Source organism: Lithobates pipiens, unplaced genomic scaffold, assembly GCF_037356315.1.
Source record: "Lithobates pipiens isolate NorthernLeopardFrog02 unplaced genomic scaffold, aLitPip1_a1.2 Scaffold_1, whole genome shotgun sequence".
NCBI classification, from domain to species: domain Eukaryota; kingdom Metazoa; phylum Chordata; class Amphibia; order Anura; family Ranidae; genus Lithobates; species Lithobates pipiens.
In genome coordinates this window covers 252187848-252209019 of record NW_027507685.1, presented here as the reverse complement: position 1 = coordinate 252209019, position 21172 = coordinate 252187848, and the positions used below count along the sequence as shown (strand labels likewise).

The 21172-nt window shown below is 47.0% G+C and overlaps 1 protein-coding gene across 3 annotated transcripts in view; it reads right to left on the bottom strand.

The window, feature by feature from the left end:
* Window positions 1-3909: 3909 nt before the first annotated feature.
* OCRL (OCRL inositol polyphosphate-5-phosphatase) overlaps window positions 3910-21172 on the bottom strand; it is a 120141-nt gene continuing 102878 nt past the window's right edge. For 2 of the 3 annotated variants that reach the window (XM_077485006.1, XM_077485024.1), the window contains 6 exons: window positions 16280-16390; window positions 13909-14074; window positions 11871-12106; window positions 9370-9393; window positions 6913-7035; window positions 3910-4061 (listed from right to left, as the gene is read on the bottom strand). In XM_077485006.1, coding sequence (XP_077341132.1) covers window positions 3936-4061; window positions 6913-7035; window positions 9370-9393; window positions 11871-12106; window positions 13909-14074; window positions 16280-16390 — 786 coding nt within the window. In that variant the 3' untranslated portion in view covers window positions 3910-3935. The remainder of the gene's footprint in view (window positions 4062-6912; window positions 7036-9369; window positions 9394-11870; window positions 12107-13908; window positions 14075-16279; window positions 16391-21172) is intronic. The other variant, XM_077485016.1, reaches the window with a different exon arrangement.

The following is a 21172-nucleotide window of genomic DNA, read 5'->3' as shown; positions in this document are numbered from 1 at the left end:
ATAAGTGCATATTTTTGCAGGAAACAAAACGTGCATTTATTCCCCACTTGGGCTTTCACATTGGGATTGCAGTTGCGGTTTCTTTCAGGCGCTTTACGGGCATTTTTTTTTTTAAAGCTAAAGTGCCTGAAAAATGCCCCAGTGTGAAAGGGATCTCAGTGCGAAAGCACTCGGGCTTTCACATTGGGATTGCAGTTGCGGCTTCTTTCAGGCGCTTTACGGGCACTTTTTTTAAGCGTCTGAAAAATGCCCCAGTGTGAAAGAGGTCATAATCTGCTAGTATTGGATGCATACCAGTACATGAGAACATTGCCTTGCAGGGGAAACTTTTTTTTCTCTCACGTTTACTACCCCTCCAAGTGTGACAGCCGCTGGCAACTTCGGGGGGCGATTTCAGACAATTGCCTCTGAATTCACACGGCAATGACAATTTGAAATCGTGCGAGTTTAGCTGAACTCGCACGATTTCAAAACCACATTCAGTGTGAACCTGGGCTTAAGAAATCACAGCACAGGTCAGCATACAAGCACTGATGAGCGGGGATGTGTAACAACCGAAAGATGGTGGAAATTTGGATTTACTGGTAAAAATAGGATTTTTTTTTTATAAACAGCTTACCTGTAAAATCCTTTTCTTGGCGTACATCACAGGACACAGGGCAGCCATAGTGGTTACTATGTGGGTTATACGCCACCTATAGGTGATGGACACTGGCATTCCCAAGACAGGAAGTTCACTTTCCTATATAACCCCTCCCATACAGGGAGTGCTTCAGTTTTTGTAGCAAAGCAATAAGTATCCCAACAAGAGGGGAGGGACTTCTGTGTCCCGTGATGTACTCCAAGAAAAGGATTTTACGGGTAAGCTGTTATAAAAATCCTATTTTATTTATCGTACATCATGGGACACAAGTAATTACTATTCGGGATGACCCATATGCAATGCTATCTGAGGGATGAGAGACACAGAAATAAGCAGACCGCCATCAGACGTGTGGACCTATACAGCTGCCCGCAGTACACTGCGCCCAAAGGCGGCATTCTCATGCCCTTTTACATCCACCTGATAGACTCTGTTGAATGTATGGACCGAAGACCAAGTTGCAGCCTTGCAATCCTGAGCCATGGAGGCTTGGTGATGCACTGCCCAAGAAGCACTTACTGCTCTGGTAGAGTGCGCTGTAACTGGAAAAGGTAGAACCCTCCTTTTTAAAACCATAAGCCTGGATAATAACTTGCCAAATCCACTTAGAAATAGTAGACTTTGACGCTGCCTGACCCTTCCTGGGGCCTTCCAGCAGCACAAACAAAACATTAGTTTTCCCTATGTGAGCTGTCGCTTCCAGATAGATTTCTGCTCTAATTACATCAAGCGAGTGCAATGACCTTTCCACGCAGGACTAGGTTCTGCAAAAAAAAAACGAAGGCAGGACAACATCTCGGTTCAGATGAAACTCTGACACTACCTTGGGCAGAAAGGACGGGCGAGGACGCAACACCGCCTTGTCCCTGCGAATGATTAAATATGGCTCTTTACAAGAAAAAGCAGCCAACTCTGATACTCTTGTAGCAGAAGAAATAACAACCAGAAAAAAAACGATTTCCTTGTCAAAAAGAACCAATGGAATATGGCGTATCGGCTCAAAAGGCTCTCTTTGTAACACCGACAAAACTAAATACAAGTCCCACGGGCACAAAGGAGATCTAACTGGCAGATTAAGGAAGGCCCCGAACTAAGGAATGCAAAGCAAGCGGTCTTTGAAACACTGATAAGGCCAAGCTCTGACCCTTGATAGTACTCAAGGCTAGCTTAATTTCTACTCCCAACACCTTAGACACTGGAGAAAAAAAAAACTGGGAGGTACTCCCTGTATGGGAGGAGATATATAGGGAGGGACTTCTGTCTTGGGAATGCAGTGTCCATCACCTGAAGGTGGCCTATAACCCACATGGTAATAACTATGGCTGCTCTGTGTCCTGTGATGTATGATAAAGAAATCTTTTTTTTTTTTTCTTGGGGTACATCACACTGGGCATCTTCATAATTATAATTACTGGGTTATGCTTCCACCTTCAGGTGTATGTACATTGGTCATAAAAAGCAGACTTCTCCACCCAGGCATCACCCCTCCCAGCACCCACCTCAGTTTTGTAGCAAGCAATGAGGAACACGAGGAGATTTTTCTACAATTAAAGCCAAAAATCCTACTTTCTTAATTGTACATTACATTACATATTCATGAAGGTTTGGATGTCCCAAAGCATTGAACATGAGTGGTGGGCAACATGGAAACAAGCCTCAAACCCCGAACAGAGCTACAGAGTCGTCTGCAAGACATTCGACCCAAAAAACGGGCGTTCACAGGGATTAGAATATATATCTGTAAAACGTATTAAAAGGTGAACAGACTAAGCAGCATCCTTACAATCATGAAAAAGGGGGAAAGTCGAGGCTGACACCCAGGAAGCATTGACATTCCCGGTGGAATGGGCCTTCACTAGGATAGGAAGAACCTTGCCCTGCAGGCCATATGCCTAAGAAATGAATTGATGAATCCAGTAAGAAATAGTGGATTGAAAAGTAGCCTGTCCTTTTGCGAGGACCCTCAGACAGAACAGCTTCGGACCGCTGAAGCAAAGCTGAAGAGCTCAAGTAAATCTGCATCAGCTTCCAGGATTTTTGTTGTCAAAGCTTAACTGAACAAGCTGAAGTTAGAAGCTGATGGGCTACCATGCAGAGCTGCACCAGATTTTGCACACTTGTTTTAGTAAATCAACCCCAAATGTCTTGGTTCAGGTGGAAAGAAGAAACACCTTAGTGCAAAGAAAGGGAAACGAGGCCTCAATGTGAAATTATCTAGGAGAAGGAACAGGAATGTTGTCTTGCAGGAAAGTGCAGCCAAATGCAAGACTTTCTGAGGAAAAGTAATAGCAACCAAACCGGCAACATTCCCTGTAAGCCCTTGTACACACGGTCGGAGATTCCGACAGAATGTGTCCTATTGGACCGTTTTGTCGGATAATCCGACTGTGTGTGGTCTCCATCGGACTATTTCCGTCGAGTAACCAACGGACCAAGTTTTCCAACTTGTCCGTAAAATTTTCCGACAAAATGCTCCGATCGGACATACTCCGATCATGTGTAGCCTACTCCGACGGACAAAGTGCCACGCATGCTCAGATCAAATTCCTAGACCAAAACTCCCCTGGTCAATCGTCAGCCCACCAGACCCGCACTTACCCCATGTAGGTTGCAGGCAGCTCTTCCTCCTCAGCGGCTTCAACCTGCACCTCCTCCTCCTCGGCGGGCAATACAATCGCTTCTCTTCTCAGCCAATCGGGTCTCAGGGCCCGCTTGCTGATTGGCCAGGGGGAGAATCAAGAATACAATAGCGAATATTAATTTGTTATGGTTATACAACTGGGTGGGCGCAGTGCTCTGCCCACCCTTTTTTGAAGCCAATTGGAACTCAATTGGAATCCATGTGTCCGGCGCCCTGCATTTAGAGTAGGGGGGCGGTGCCCCTGTGCCCCATATGGACGGGCCGCCACTGCCAGCTACCCTACTAAGTGCGGAACTCAGAAGACCCAGTGACAGCCTTGTCAGTGTTATCCAATTGACGCTCGTCCTGAAGTACCTGGAAGATTTTCACCAGTCAACACACACACAGTACAGAGAGGTAATGCCCTTGTTGAGTACCTACATGGTGGTGTAGCACTTATTGGCACCCACGGACCCCACAGCCAGCTCTGTACAACTACCACTGCCCACAGCAGCACTTCCAAAAGGGTGGACTTCCACACATTAGGGGCACTTACCGATTCAGGCCACAAGGTCAAGCCCAATCTTCACCCATCACGGTGGGCATGCCCAAAAGGGCTTCAGGGATACAACTTCTCAGTGGAAAATAAACTTATCTGCTTCCAAGCCAAGCTTAACAAACATAACTGGATGATCTATGCAAGGGAAGGATACGAATGGTATCTGGAATGCTGGTGTCTAAGCAGTCGATAATTTGTTGTAGTTCTTCCTGTCTGCCAGGAGTTTGGAAAAGATCTTCCTGCAAGAGAACATATATAACTCTTAAAGTAAGTGTATGAAAACCCCAACAATGAACTCCCCCTATTTGCTCCCTTTGGGTCTATTTAACCACTTGCCGACCATATAACTTACATATACGACAGCAAGATGGCACTGCTACGCTGGATCACGTACCTAGTACGTGACCCGACACTTCCGGGTGGGGGGCGTGCCACCGGCGGCCTGCTCCCGCTGTGATTATACACAGCGGGAGCTGATTTGCGGGTTCTGCTGACTCGATGTCTGCTGGCATCTGGCTATCGTTAGGCTATGTAAACAGGCAGTTCGCCTGTTCTGTCAGTAGGGAAGACATGGATCCTGTGTTCCTGCAAAGCAGAGACATGAATCAATGCCTCCCTTTGCAAAAGCACCTCCCACAGTACACTAAAACACTGGCTAGGCACACAGGTTAACCCTTTGATCGCCCCTGATGTTAACCCCTTCCCAGCCAGTGTCATTAATAACAGTGCATATTTTTAGCAATGATCACTGTATTAATGTCACTGGCCCCCAAAAAGTGTCAGTGTTCAGACTGTTCGCTGCAATATCACAATATCACAGTCCCACTACAAGTCACTGATTGCCACCATTACTAGTAAAAATAAATATCCCATAGTTTGTAGATGCTATAAAATTTTGCGCAAACCAATTAATATACGCTTATTGGGATTTTTTTTTTTACCAATAACATGCAGCAGAATACCTATTGCCCTAAATTAATGAAGAACTTTGATTTTTTTTACGTTATTTATTGGACAGGTTTTATAGCAGAAAGTAAACAAAAAATAATAAAAAAAATACAAGGGTATAAACATGTGGTGGCAGGAGTTTTAAGCCCCCCCCCCCCCCCCCCAGACAGCTTTCGGCGAGTGCTACCGCCTTGCCATTCACAGCCCATTCACGTGCATGCAGGTGGTTGGGAGGCGATACAATGCCTCTTCTCCACCTGCTTTAACCCCTCTGTCGCTGTACTGCACAAGGTTGCAGGCTCTTGCAAAGCGGCCCCATTCACTTGAATGCATCACACTTGGTGGGCGATACACCAGCCAAGCACGACAGGGCGTATAATCCCCGCTGCGGCTAAGGCTTGTGTACTCCTCTGGCCATTGGCAGCTGAAGTGCAAATGAGCTTTTACTTTACTAAGCACTCTATGACAGCAGCTTTAACACACAGAGAGAGAGAGAGAGAGAGAGAGAGAGAGAGAGAGAGAGAGAGAGAGAGAGAGAGAGAGAGAGAGGGGGGGGGGGGAGGGGGAGAGAGAGGGGGGGGGGGGGGGAGAGAGAGAGGGGAAGGGGAAGAGAGAGAGAGAGAGAGGGGAAGGGGAAGAGAGAGAGAGGAAGGGGAAGAGAGAGAGAGGAAGGGGAAGAGAGAGAGAGGAAGGGGAAGAGAGAGAGAGGAAGGGGGAGAAGAGAGAGAGAGAGAGAGAGGAAGGGGGAGAAGAGAGAGAGAGAGAGAGAGAGGGGGGGAAGAAGAGAGAGAGAGAGAGAGAGAGAGAGAGAGAGAGAGAGGGGGGGGAAGAGAGAGAGAGAGAGAGAGAGAGAGAGAGAGAGAGAGAGAGGGGGGAAGAGAGAGAGAGAGAGAGAGAGAGAGAGAGAGAGAGGGGGAAGAGAGAGAGAGAGAGGGGGGAAGAGAGAGAGGGGGGAAGAGAGAGAGAGAGGGGGGAAGAGAGAGAGAGAGGGGGGGAAGAGAGAGAGAGGGGGGGGAAGAGAGAGAGAGGGGGGGGAAGAGAGAGAGAGGGGGGGGGAAGAGAGAGAGAGGGGGGGGGAAGAGAGAGAGAGGGGGGGAGAAGAGAGAGAGAGAGAGAGGAAGGGGGAGAGAGAGAGAGAGAGAGAGAGAGAGAGAGGAAGGGGAGAGAGAGAGAGAGAGAGAGAGAGGAAGGGGGAGAGAGAGAGAGAGAGAGAGAGAGAGGAAGGGGGAGAGAGAGAGAGAGAGAGAGAGAGAGGAAGGGGAGAGAGAGAGAGAGAGAGAGAGAGGAAGGGGGAGAGAGAGAGAGAGAGAGAGAGAGAGAGAGAGAGAGAGAGAGAGAGAGAGAGAGAGGAGAGAGAGAGAGAGAGAGAGAGAGAGAGGGGGGGGGGGGGGAGAGAGGGGGGGGGGAGAGAGAGGGAGGAAGAGAGAGGGGAGGAAGAGAGAGGAGAGGGAAGAGAGAGAGGAGGAGAAGAGAGAGAGGAGAGGAAGAGAGAAGAGAGGGAGAAAGAGAGAGAGGAGAGGGGAGAAAGAGAGAGAGAGAGAGGGGAGGAAAGAGAGAGAGGAGAGGGAGGAGAGAGAGAGAGAGAGGAAGGAAGAGAGAGAGAGGAGAGGAAGAGAGAGAGAGAGGAGAGAAGAGAGAGAGAGAGGAGAGAAAGAGAGAGAGAGAGGAGAGAAGAGAGAGAGGAGGAGAGAAAGAGAGAGAGAGGAGAGAAGAGAGGAGAGGAGAGAAAGAGAGAGAGAGAGGAGAGAAAGAGAGAGAGAGGAGAGAAAGAGAGAGAGAGAGAGGAGAGGAAGAGAGAGAGAGAGAGGAGAGGAAGAGAGACAGGAGAGGAAGAGAGACAGGAGCGGGCTTCGGTGTGACTGATTACTGTGATAGCCAATTAGAGGCTATGCCAGCGATCAGGTGACCTGAAATCAAGGGTTCTGGGTCCCGATCGTTAGTACAGGGCTCTCCATGAGACCCCGATCTCTGTGCTGGGAGCGCGCCAAAAGGGGAGATATGCAAATACCCCCAAGGAAAAAAAAGGCCAAGGCCAGTGGGACCGCATATTTGCATACGGTCGGCGTGAAGGGGTTAATTATATTTTATGGTGACCTCTAGAGCAACTATAACGGTAGATAACATCTGTGCACCCTAACAAACCTGATGGCAGGCGTTCTTATATAAATGGTCCACCAGCAGCCACATCTCTTTCGGGATCTTCAGAGGTTTCTCGGCCATACCGTCCCCTTCTGCCTCCGGAAGCATCTGCATGACGGCTTTCTCCTGGGGGGAGACAAAGAACAAATAAATGAAAAGTAAGAATCGCCAATATCGAAGGATAAATGAGATGCACTGAAAAAAGCCTGGGGGTCCGCCCGCTCTTCATACAGCTTATATTTGTCAGCAGTTTCAGATTACAATGTGGGAAAGATTACAATCACACGGATGTGCCTCTATGATGGTGTTATGTTAATGCCGACTTATTTAATTTAGTATACACAGATAGAATATGGATGTTAATCTTGGAGCTAGCACCCTTAAAAAACCCAGCAAGCAAAACTAGAAGTGAATTGCTATTCTGACAAAATTCCTTTAAGTGCCGGTTCGCACTGGAGCGATGCTGCACACCCTGCGATTCAGTACCGCTTCCCGCATCGCTCCTGAATCGCACACTGGTTCACACTGGAGCGATGCTGCAAACCCTGCGATTCAGTATCGGTTCCCGCATCGCTCCTGAATTGCACACTGGAGCCATGCTGCAAACCCTGCGATTCAGTATCGGTTCCCGCATCGCTCCTGAATTGCACACTGGAGCGATGCTGCAAACCCTGCGATTCAGTATCGGTTCCCGCATCGCTCCTGAATTGCACACTGGAGCCATGCTGCAAACCCTGAGATTCAGTGTCGGTTCCCCCGTTACTCCTGAATCTCACACTGGTTCACACTGACATCTGCAAACTGCAGGGGGTGTCAATGTAAAGTTAATGAAACCCCCAGATATAATCACAGTGCGACTGTGAAACGGTACAGGAATTGGATCGCATAGGTGTGAACACCCATGCAATCTGATTCCAGTGCGGACTAAAAAAAAAAAAAAAAAAAAAAAAAAAAAAATATTGATGCCCAAACAATTTTTACTCTCTATTTGCACTCTATTAGACCTGCTTCTGGAACAGATTGCACAACAATGTCTGCAATGCCCAGTTGGCCGGTAGAGAGAAATAATGCAACAAGTAGTTATAATGGGTTTATATGTTAAAGTTTCTTTTTTTTTTTATCTTAATGCATTCTATGCATTAAAATAAAAAGCCTTCTGTATGTAGCAGCCCCCCCAGCACCCCTCTAACACTTACTGGAGCCCCATATCTCTGTCCAGCGGTGTCCACAAGCCCCTCAGCCATCTCTGCCCCTTAATGGGCTGAAAGACAGCAGTGGCGCCATTGGCTCCCGCGTCTGCCAATGAAAGTCAGTTAGCCAATTAGAAGAGAGGGGATGGGCCGAACAGATGAATGGATACACGGAGTTGCTACTCGTTAGTAAGGATGAGCTCAGGCGTGTTCGCATGCTCCATGTGCAGAGCCCGCCAGGAAGTCGGCACGGCGCTGCGCTAATCACAGGCAGTGAGACATTGCCCGATCTCTGCAGCCACACATCAGGGCAATGCCTGTGATTAGCACAGCACTGCGCCGTCTTCCTGGTGGGCTCTGCACATGGAGCATGCGAACACGCCGGAGCTCATCCCTACTCAGCAGCCCCCATAGCAAGCTGCTTGCTGTGGGGGCACTCAACGGGAGGGAGGGGCCAGGAGCATCGAAGAGGGACCCGAGAAGAGGAGGATCCGGGCTGCTCTGTGCAAAATTAACTGCACAGAGGAGGTAAGTATGACATGTTTCATATAAAAAAAAAAAAATAATAAAAAAAAATATATATATATATATATATATATATATATAAATATTAATATAAAATAAAATTAATATAATATAAATATAAAATTATATTAAAATATAAAATTAATATAATATAAAAAATAATATAAATAATAATAATATAAATAATAAATAATATAAATAATATAAAAAAAATATAAAAAATAATATAATATAAACTATACAATGACATAAAAGAGCTAGGGAGGAGGACAATAAGCATAATAAGGCTGAAAATCTATAGTTATAGTTACAAAAGGACTATAGAACCCTCACGCAGGCTCCGGTCAAGCCTTTCATAAAATGCAGAAGGCGCAGCGCTCACAACACCAGAATTAATAAAGCTGAAATTACCCAACCAAGAGGAAAGAACACTGCCCCCCCCCCCCCAAGGTCAGGGGTGAGAAGGTTAGAGGTCACGCAAAAGCCGCTCATTTCTGAAAACTGGAGTGAAAATATCGCCAAACTAGATATCAGCTCTCATTTTTTTTTTTTTTTTAGGCATGAAAGAAAGGCCAAAAACCAAATTCAATCTGTTCCTACAGCAAACAGGTTAAACTTTTCACTTCGGTTTTTTTTTTTTTTTTTTTTTTTAAACGAGCCCCAGAAATCACCACAAACCACAAAAACGGAAGCGAAGACAGAAACAAGACGATAACCGAGCCCAGAAACTAAATACAAACGTTACCTTCTCTGAGAAACTGTCTTCTCCCTATGAGCGGAGGTGAGAGCAGAGGGAGGAAAGAGAGGAGAAAAAGACAGATGAGAACTGGAGAGGAAGAGTCAGGATAGACCACGGAGCAAAAAATCACAAAACACTGTATTGGAGGAGGAGGAGTTTAAAATGTGACATCGAAATCTGCTCATTGACTGTTAAAGTGGAACTAAACTCTCCCATCCTTTACAAACAAGGAGGATTCCATCTTAGCTCCCGCTTGACCTGCAGTTGCCATGATTGCTGCACGTGATCAGTTGGGACACTGGCTTTTTGATGGCTTGACAGTTCGGTTGGGAGCACCTGTGACAGTTCTCATCCACAGCATGCCTTGAAGGTAAGTATTTCCGAAAATTGATGGGTTTAGTTCCACTTTAAAGCGGAGTTCCATCCAAAAATGGAACTTCCGTTTTTTCCGGAATCCTCCCCCCCTTCGGTGTCACATTTGGCACCTTTCACTGGGGAGGGGGGAGCAGATACCTGTCTAATACAGGTATTTTGCTCCCACTTCCGGGCATAGATAGCTGAGCCACCCGTGAGTATCTATGCCACCTCCGACGCCTTCTCCACCCCCCCGGCTGTCTTCTGGGAGACACATGCGCAGTAGGGAACAAGGCCACAAGGCTTCACTTCCTGATTCCCTTACCGAAGATGGCAGCGCCTCCACCCGAGAGATGGGTTGGCTTCAGGTACTGACAACTCGGGCGCCCTGGACAGGCGAGTGTCCTTATTTTAAAAAAGTCAGCAGCTGCAGTATTTGTAGCTGTGGACTTAAAGTGGAAGTAAACCCTTCTATCGTTTTCAGTCAAGGAAGCCGCCATCTTGGCCTCTGATAATTCTTCAACTGCCATAATGCTGCACATGTGATCAGTTATGACACCGGCCATTGGATGGTTTGAAAGTTTGGTTGAGAGCACAACCAATGTGAAAGTTAGCATTTCTGGCATGCCGAGAATGTAAGTGTTTTTTGAAACTAGGTTTACTCCCGCTTTAAAAAAAATAAAATTAGGCGGAACTCCGCTTTAAGTAGTAAAGAAAACAGCACAGCTTCAGGGCTGTCAAGTGAGGCCTACTTTACACCATTATCCTCGGTGCCTTGTAACACTGGCTGTAATGTCAGGCAGGGCAGCGTCCCAACCCCCCACCCCCCTTGATGCACTCAGCCACCAAACACCACAGCCAGCAAGATGGCTGCTTTGACAGAAAGCACCCATCTCCGGCTCTCAGCTGTTGCCAGAGGCAAAAGCTGTCAGGAAGAATGCAGAGAGGTGAAGTTCACCTCTCTGCATTCTTCTTGCCGATGCGTGCCTCAAGCAAGTGCTAGGAGCCAAAGACCGGTGCTCGCTATCAAAGCAGCGGTCTCCTTGCTGACTGTGGTGTTTGGCGGCCGAGTGCACCGAGGGGGGACAATGCACGTGCAGACAGGTGCTTGCTGCGGCCGTGTGTCCCAAGGAAGGGGGGCCTTGGCCTGCATATCTTTGACTTCTGTAGTGTTTCTTTTAATATTTCATTTTTTTTAGGCAGATCAAAGAGAAACACCACAGCAAAGACACATCACATATACAGTCATAGCCAAAAATATTGGCACCCCTTGCATTTCTGTCAGATAATGCACCACTTTGCCCAGAAAATTGTTACAATTACAAATGTTTAGGCATTCTCATATTTTCTCGTTTTTTTTTTTTTTTGTTGCCTTCCTCTCGAAGAACTGTGGGTATAGGATTGTGTATATGGGATTGTTTTTTGTTTTTTTTTCTCTTTTCTTGGTTGAACTGGATGGACTTGTGTCTTTTTTCAGCCTATGCAACTATGTCCTGTCCTGGGTTTTACAGCAGGACAATGACCCAAGGCACAGGCCAAAAAGCACCCAAAAATGGTTTTAAGACAAAGCACTGGAGAGTACCGAACTGACCAGCAATGAGTTCAGATCTAAATCCCATAGAGCTCCTGTGGAGAGATCTCAAAACAGAAGTTGTAAAAAAATAAAATAAAAAAAAGGAACCTTCCAATCTGAGTGACCTGGAGCAGTTGGTGAAAGAAGAGTGCTCCAAAAACCCAGCAGAGAGGTGGAAGAAACTCATTGGATGGTTACAGAAAGCCATTGATATGTTGTTCCAAGGGGTATGCAACCAAATATTACATTGAGGGTGCCAATAATTTTGTCCACTCTATTTTTGGAGCTGTGTGCGGAATGTATCAGTTTTGGCTTTTTGTTTCTCCACTTTTTTGTGTCATACCATCACAAACAAAAAAAAGAAATAAAAACGAGAGAATGCCTACACATTTGTAATGGCAACAATTTTCTGGGTGAAGTGGGGCATTATCAGACATGCAAGGGGTGCCAATATTTTTGGCCACGACTGTAGAAGGCATCAATGTTAAAAAAAACAAGAGAGTCTAAAGTTTTCAGGCAGGAGAGGAAAGCAAAGGAAGGTTTCTCTACAAGCCTCCAGCAGGAGGCGCACAATTCTCACCAGATCGATGAGTTTGGTGACTGGGATCTCCCGGATGGGCCTCTTCATCCGGCACAAGGCCTCCAGAGACGTGCCGAACGAGCTGACCAGGTAGCTCCCGGTGATGGTCAGGAAGTAATCTTTGCCGCGGTCCAGGTGGAGGACCAGGATGTCCTCGATGGTGTCCTGACTCGAGTTCAGCAGCGTGACGGAGTCTTTGCTGACGTAAACTTCCAGACTGATCTCCACCGACTCGTCTGAGGCCAGGAAAAAAGGATTGCGAAATAAAAAGCCGAAGGAATGTCAGACATCCATAAATAGGAACAGTTCAAACATATTCATGAAAAACGCAAAAAACAGAGCCACACCGATTGGCTGATAAAAATGCGGCTCAGCGTTTTCTTAAATAGCAACACCAGCCAACAACAGTGTCTTAAAGTGGTTGTAAACCTCGCACGTGAAATCTGAACTAAGCATATCCCTCTACAGCAGGGCCTCCAGCTGTTGCAGAACTACAAGTCCCATGAGCCATTGCAAGACTGACAGCCACAAGCATGACACCCAGAGGCAGAGGCATGATGGGACTTTGTTTGAACCTGTTTATCTGAAACCCTCTATCCTCTACCACAGAAACGCAATTAGCGCACCTCCAGCTGTTGCAAAACTACAAGTCCCACCATGCCTCTGTCTCTGGGTGTTATGCTTGTGGCTGTCAGTCTTGCTATGCCTCATGGGACATGTAGCTTTGCAACAGCTGGAGGTCTGCAAATTGCATATGCCTGCTCTATAGCAAGGGTTCTTAAACTGGCGGCCCTCCAGCTGTTATGAAACTACAAGTCCCATCATGCCTCTGCCTGTGGGAGTCATGCTGGTAACTGTCAGCCTTGCAATGCCTCACGTGACTTGTAGTTTCACAACAGCTGGAGGGCCGCTAGTTTGAGACCCCCTGCTCTATAGTGTGTGCTTGTCTGAATCTAGAGCACTAAGTGTCATTTCTGTCTGCTGCCTCCTTCCTCTGCTATCAGCACAAGTCACTTCTGACAAGTTTCCCTGACACCAAGAGGTAAAATAAAGGTGACAGGGTAGCGATCTCCAGCACACAGCCTGTGATTGTCAGCCTTAGTTCTGTTTCTATGTGAAAGGGGGGGGGGGGGGGTGTCCATTGCCTCTAATCAGCTCTCAGTGCTCTCCTCACTGAGCTCTACAGAGTGTAACATCAGCTTTCCACCCTCCTTTTTTCTGACAGCTCAGACAAGCTTTAAAAATTCTAGACCTTGAATGGCTGTAGAGCAGGAATCTTCAAACTACGGCTCTCCGGCTGTTGTGCAACTACACATCCCATGCAGCAATGTAATACCTCTGATGCTCACAGACATGACTAGGGCATGATGGGAAGTGTAGTTCCTGAACAACTGGAGGGCCGTAGTTTGAAGACCCCTGCTGTAGAGGATAGAGGGTTGCAGATAGACAGGATCAAATGGGAGGATTGGTTTAATCTCTGTGTATCACCAGTCACTTCACTGGGTATATGGAAGGGTGTACAACCACTTTAACCACTTGCCGACCAGCAGCCGTTGTTTTACGGCGGCAGGTCGGCATGTTCCCGCAAAATCGCCGTAGGTGTACATCGGCTCATTTAAAGAAGCCGTAGCAGGAGTGTGCGTGCCCGCTGGACCCGATGTCCTATGGCCACCTGCGAGAAGGAGAGCCAGAATGGGGATCTGTCAATGTAAACAAACAGATCCTCGATCTGTCATGGATGTATTATTTTAAAACGAGGGCCCTGCGTTTCATCTGATCTTTTCCTTGTCGCTCCCCCAGTGTCTGATCTCTTCAACTGATGCAGAGAGCAGGCACGGGGGGGGGGGGGGGGGGTGGGCCCGGATGAGGCTCCTGGGGTACATGACCCTCCCCCCCCCCCCTAGTTTCACCCCTGTGTCTGCCATGCATGCCACCCCTGTAGTTATATCATAGTCTATTGCCAATCACTCCATCAGCACCAAACTCTGGTATGAAACATTACAAACATAAACGCCCATACCACAATACAGCGACTTACTTGGCTCCAGATAGCCCTCGCAGGGTTCGGCTCGCAGCCAGGGTTTACAGTACTGAGTGTCGTTCAGTTTTGGGATGAAGGAGAAGTGACAAGTAACCTGCCCGTCATTCTGGATGTGGAATTTTTCGATCTGTAGCTGCCGGAACCTCACCCGCTCGAATGTGAACTGCGGAAATGAACCAGAGACATTAAAACACGAGTCGCTGCAAGTACTACACTAAAAAGAGCCGCAACTCCTGGCCAATAAATCGGTGACCGCTTTTCTACCAAGGTACGTTTAAGGCCTGGTTCACACCTTCTCAGTGCGTTTTCAGAGTTTGCAGAGATGCACTACAGTCCATCTAACATGATTTCCTATGGGTCATGTTCATATCTGTGTGTTTTCCCACCGGTGCGTTTTTTAGAAAGGGTCAAGGACTTTTTGCCTGCTGCAGGTTGCAATTTTGGTACAGAAACAAATAAAAAAAATAAAAAATAAAATAAAATGATTTTTTGCGTTTTTTATGCGTTTCTGCTGGTTTCTTCTGCATGACAACAGATACCTCTCAAAAAAGCAAAGCGCATCAAAAACACATTAAAAACATCTAGCTCAGGGATATGCAATTAGCGGACCTCCGGCTGTTGCAGAACTACAAGTCCCATGAGGCATAGCAAGACTGACAGCCACAAGCATGACACCCAGAGACAGAGGCATGATGGGACTTCGAACTCAGAACAGGCCTCGCCATTGGTCAACCAAAGAAGTTGAGGTCACGTGCTCAGCGTCCTATCCAGAGGTTGTCTTTGGGAAATAGACATATGAGTGCTGCCAGCCTTGCTGCAGAGGTTGTAGGGGTGGGGGGGGGGGTCAGCCTGTCAGTGCCCAGACCATACGCCGCACACTACATCAAATTGGTCTACTTGGCTGTCATCCCAGAAGGAAGCCTCTTCTAAAGACGAAGCACAAGAAAGCCCGCAAACAGTTTGCTGAAGACAAGCAGACTAAGGACATGGATTACTGGAACCGTGTCCTGTGGTCTGATGAGACCAAGATAAACTTATTTGGTTCAGATGGTGTGAAGCGTGTGTGGGGGCAACCAGGTGAGGAGGACAAAGACAAGTGTCTTGCCTATAGTCAGGCATGGTGGTGGGGGTGTCATGGTCTGGGGCTGAATGAGTGCTGCCGGCACTGGGGAGCTACAGATCATTGAGGGAACCATGAATGCCAACATGTACTGTGACATACTGAAACAGAGCATGATCCCCTCCCTTCAGAGACTGGGCCGCAGGGCAGTATTCCAACATAATAAGATGACCACTGCAATGATAAGAAGCTGAGGGTAAAGGTGAATGACTGACCAAGCATGTCTCCAGACCTAAACCCTATTGATCATCTGTGGGACATCCTCAAACGGAAGGTGGAGGAGCACAAGGTCTCCAACATCCACCAGCTCTGTGATGTCATCATGTGTGGAAGAGGACTTCAGTGGCAACCTGTGAAGCTCTGGTGACCTCCATGCCCATGAGGGCTAAGACAGTGCTGGAAAATAATGGTGGCCATACAAAATATTGACGCTTTGGGTGCAATTTGGACATTTTCCCTTCGGGGTGTACTCACTTTTGTTGCCAGCGGTTTAGACATTAATGGCTGTGTGTTGAGTTATTTTGAGGGGACAGGAAATTTACACTGTTATACAAGCTGTACACTCACTACTATACATTGTAGACAAGTGTCATTTCTTCAGTGTTGTCACATGAAAAGATACAAGAAAATATTTACATAAATGTGAAGGGTGTACTCACTTTTGAGAGATACTGTATATACAACTAATGGTTTTACTAAGCTCCGGGAGTACAGCTATGGCTACATTTCTGGCGCACTGTCAGGAGAAATGTGACTGCTGTGAGCCTGCCCCCTCCCCCCCCCCCCCCCCCCCCCCCCACATTGCTGTCCATTTCTAGGCTTTGTATTTTGTAAATGAGTTCACATAATGCAAAACTTTCTGTGACTGAGTAAGAGGAGAGAAGGGGAGCTGCATGTGGCTGCAACTTCTGCATCAGTGATCTGAAGGTCCAATGTAGGAGCGCAGGAAGTATAGCGATAACTGTGCTCCCGGCGCTCTGTAAAACTTTCAAATGCACATAAAACCTTCTTGGACTTAAACCGCTGTAAACGAGAACATTATAGTAAGGCAACTCATGGAGTTCTTTAATTGCAGAGAAGCCAAGTCAGGTTTCCTGTCCGGCAGGTGTGCCCTTCGTCACAAGACTAGAACTACAAATCTTTCAGCAAAGCAGAATAGTTTCCATGTAGGTATTTCAGGGCTTGATTCATTTATATTCATTTGCCTGAAGTTCAATTTGCACAGATGACACAACGGCGCACACTCACTTCTCTTCTGCTCAGGTTTAAGGAAGGAAGGAAATCGTTTTCCATTCTGTCCATCATCCGCACGATTTCTTCAAACGCCTTCCGGTATCGCCGCTCATCGACCACTTTCACCTGGAAAGGTACCAAAATCGCAGCGGTCAGGAAACTGTAACTGAGGAAAGGATGAGCTCAGCATTTTCATTGTATTTAGGGAGTGCTAAACAATTGTGTAGCGATTTATTAATGGAGGAGGAGAAGGAACAATATAAGGAAAGAAAAATAAACACAAAACTACAGAAAAAAACCAAAAAAAAAGCCACAGAGCTGATATCTGCAAAGCAGAACTTCACTGTGACCTACCTGACTGTGCAATCTCTTTTAGGTCCACCAACATGGTGGGGTTTATTTACAAAAGGCAAATCCACTTTGCACTACAAGTACACTTGGAAGTGCAGTCGCTGTAGAGCTGAGGGGGAACAGGAAAGTAAAAAGCATTTTTGCTTGTACATGATTGGATAATAAAATCAGCAGAGCTTCCCCCCGATTTCAGATCTTTCCCTCAGATCTTTAGCGACTGCACTTTCAAGTGGATTTGCCTTTAGACCTCTTTCACACGGAGGCAGTGTTCAGGCATTTTCGGTCTAGAAATTGCCTCTAAAAAGCACCTGAAAACTGCCTCCCATTCAGTGCAAAGGGTGCTTTCACACTCGGGCGGCGTGCTTGCGGGACGTTATAAAAAGTCCTGCAAGCTGTATCTTTGGGGTGGCTTGGGAGTGCTATAAATGGCGCTCCCAACACACACTTGCCCATTCAAATTAAAAGGGATTGTAAAAGGTTAGTTTTTTTATTTTCTAAATAGGTTCCTTTAACCACTTTCAGACCGGACCAATTTGCTGGTCAAAGACCAGACCACTTTTTGCGATTCGGCACTGCGTCGCTTTAACTGACAATTGCGCGGTCGTGCGACGTGGCTCCCAAACAAAATTGACGTCCTTTTTTTCCCGCAAATAGAGCTTTCTTTTGGTGGTATTTGATCGCCCCTGCGGTTTTTATTTTTTGCGCTATAAACAAAAATAGAGCGACAATTTTGAAAAAAAACACATTATTTTTTACTTTTTGTTATAATAAATATCCCCCAAAATATATAAAAAAACATTTTTTTCCCTCAGTTTAGGCCGATACGTATTCTTCTACATATTTTTGGTAAAAAAAATCGCAATAAGCGATTGATTGGTTTGCGCAAAAGTTATAGCGTTTACAAAATAGGGATAGTTTTATAGCATTTTTATTAATAATTTTTTATTATTTATTTTTTTACTAGTAATGGCGGCGATCAGCGATTTTTATTGTGACTGCGACATTGTGGGGGACCCATCAGACATTTTTGACACATTTTTGGGACCATTGTCATTTATACAGTAATCACTGCTATATAAATGCAGTGATTCCTGTGTAAATGACACTGGCAGTGAAAGGGTTAACCAGTGGGTGGCAGTGTAGGGGTTAAGTGTTCCTAGGGGCATGTTACTAACTGTGGGGGGGTTGGGCTTTCATTTAGTGTACACTGATCTCTGCTCCAATCACATGGAGCAGAGATCAGTGTCACTAGTTGCTAGGCAGAATGGAAAAATTTTGTTTACACGGCATTTCCTCCATTCGGCCGCTCCATGAGACGATCGCGGGGATGCCCGCGGCGATCGAGTCCACGGGTCCCGCGACCGGACTCACGGGGGTCCCGACCAGCGCGGGAGCGCGCCGCCGGCGGCGCGCTCCCGATGGCAGGGCGGCATCGAATATTGGACGTACCTGTACGCCAATATGCCTGCCCGTGCCATTCTGTCGACGTACATCGTTGTGCGCTGGTCGGGAAGTGGTTAAAGAGGGATTCCACCTACAAAAAAAATATTAAAAGCCAGCAGCTATAAATACTACAGCTGCTGACTTTTAATAAATGGACACTCACCTGTCCCGGGGTCCAGCGATGCCGGCAGCCGAGGCCGATCGATCGTTCGGCTCTCGGCTGCCGCCACCATTCTAGGTGAGGGAATCAGGAAATGAAGCGAATCGCCTTCACTTCCCGGTTCCCTACTGCACATGCGCGAGCCGCGCCGCGCAATAGGAATGTTCCGCGCTGTCTCTGAGACCCGTGTGTGTCCCAGTAGACAGCGCGGCAGGGCATGAAATGGCGTAGACTCCCACGGGAGTCTATGCCCGGAAGTGGGTGTAAATAGCTGTCTTTGACAGGTATCTCCACCCCCCTCCCCCCTGAAAGGTGCCAATTGTGACACCGGAGGGGGGGGAGGGTTCCGATCAGCGGAAGTTCCACTTTAGGGTGGAACCCCGCTTTAAGCTAGTGCATTGTTGGTTCACTTATCTTTTCCTTCGATCAACCCCATAGTGTGCATCCGGAAAGTATTCACAGCGCTTCACCTTTTCCACATTTTATTGCAGCCTTATTCCAAAATGGATTCAATTAATTATTTTCCTCAGAATTCCACAAACAATCCCCCATAATGACAACGGTAGATCTGGGGAAGGGTACACAACGAATTCTGCAGCATTGAAGGTCCCAATGAGCACAGAGGCTCCATCATCCGTAAATGGAAGAAGTTTGGAATCACCAGGACTCTTCCTAGAGCGGGCCACCCGGCCAAACTGAGTGATCGGGGGAGAAGGGTCTTAGTCAGGGAGGTGACCAGGAACCTGATGGTCACTCTGACAGAGCTCCAGTGTTTCTCTTTAGAGAGAGGAGAACCTTCCAGAAGAACAACCATCTCTGCAGCGCTCCACCAATCAGACCTGTATGGTAGAGTGGCCGGACGGAAGCCATTCCTCAGTAAAAGGCAGCCCACCTGGAGTTTGCCAAAAAGCAGCTGAAGTATTCTCATACCATGAGAAACAAAAATTCTCTGGTCTAAAGAAACAAAGATTGAACTCTTTGGCCTGAATGACAAGCGTCATGTCTGGAGGAAACCAGTCACCGCTCATCACCTGGCCAATACCATCCCTACAGTGAAGAATGGTGGTGGCCGCATCATGCTGTGGGGATGTTTTTCAGCGGCAGAAACTGGGAGACTAGTCAGGATCGAGGGAAAGATGAATGCAGCAATGTACAGAGACATTCTTGATGAAAACCTGCTCCAGAGCGCTCTGGACCTCAAACTGGGGTGAAGGTTCATCTACCAACAGGACAACAGCCCTAAACACAAAGCCTCGATAACAAAGGAGTGGCTACGGGGACAACTCTGTGAATGTCCTCGAGTGGATCAGCCAGAGCCCAGACTTGAACCCGATTAAACATCTCTGGAGAGATCTGAAAATGGCTGAACACCGACCCTCCCCATCCAACCTGATGGAGCTTGATGTCCGCTGGCCACTCGCGATTGTTCCCCGGAGAGGCAGAATGGCAATGTAAACAAGGCAGATCACAGTTCTGACAGGGGAGGACACAGATCTTCTGTTCCTGCTAAGCAGGAACACGGATCTCTTTGTTCCCCCAGTCAGTCCATCCACCCACACAGTTAGCAACCTGATGGATGCCTGCAAAGAAGAATGGGAGAAACTGTCCAAATATTGGTGTGCCAAGCTTGTAGACTCATACACGTGAGGCTGTAATTGGTGCTTCACCAAAGTATTGACCAAACGCTGTGATAATTATGTAAAGGTTTTTTTTTTGCTTTTTTAATTTTTAATAAATTTGCAGAGATTTCAAACAAACTTCTTTCACATTGTCATTATTGGGTATTGTTTGTAGAATTTGGAGGAAATTAATTGAATCCATTTTGGAATAAGGCTGTAACATAACAAAATGTGGAAAAAGTGAAGCGCTTGTGAATACTTTCCGTATGCGCCCTATGTGGGCCTGTGCGATTGGATTACCGATTGATTGTATAGTTTGGATAGGTCCTCATTTTTCATAGTTTTGGCAAATCTAAAAGTAGAAATGTACACAAACTGTACATTCAGATTGTTACTTGCATGTTTAGCTTTAACTCTTACCCACTAGATGCCCAAAGATGACTCGATTTTCTATCCTTCCCCCATCAACACGATAAGTGTTGATGGGGGAATGCCTCCTGCAGCGCTATTGTGTTCTGCCAGGGGGAGGGAGGGAGGGGGGTTGGCACGAGGATGCGTGCCAATCAGAATGATCAGAATGAGGTGACGTAGAACATGTACAACGGGACTACAAAAAGGGCAGTAGCCAATAGCTTTAGTCTCGTAATTTATTCTGAGCATGCGTGGCACTTTGTCCGTTGGAATTTAAACGATCGGATTTTGGCGTCAATTTTTTTTAGATCCAGCTCTCAAATTTTTGGGGTCGGAAATTCAGATGGAAAAAGTCTGATGGAGCCCACACAGGATCGGATTTTCCGACAACGCGATCAGATCGCACATTTTCCGGCGGAAAGTCCGACTGTGTGTACAGGGCAATACAGTTAATCATCTACCCCTGATGAAGAAAAATAAACTATATTTTCTGAAATGCGTTGGGAAAATTTCTGTCTTCTTCCATCTATATAGGGACCCGTCAGGAAAGGTTCCACCTGCTTGTGGCGTTGTTGGACATTTGGCTTGCAGTACGGGTGTCCACCAGCGGGTGTCTCCTGGCAGTCTGGAACTGTCAAGACAGGTTTCACCTGCTGGTGGCACTATCTGATCCTGGCACCTCAGTACTGGCGTCTACCAGCGCGTGTTTCCTGGCAGTGTGGAGCGGACGTTATCTCCTCCGATCAGGCATTACCTGAGCCTGATTGAGGAGATGTGTATTAATACCCTGCAAAAACACACACACTTGCGTTGGTACTTCTTTGCGCCCCGACCTGAACCAGTGATCTCGGAACCCGACCTTGTCTCTGTACCCGTTACCTGAACCCTGTGCCCTGTACCCAAACCTGTCCCTCCTGTGACCCT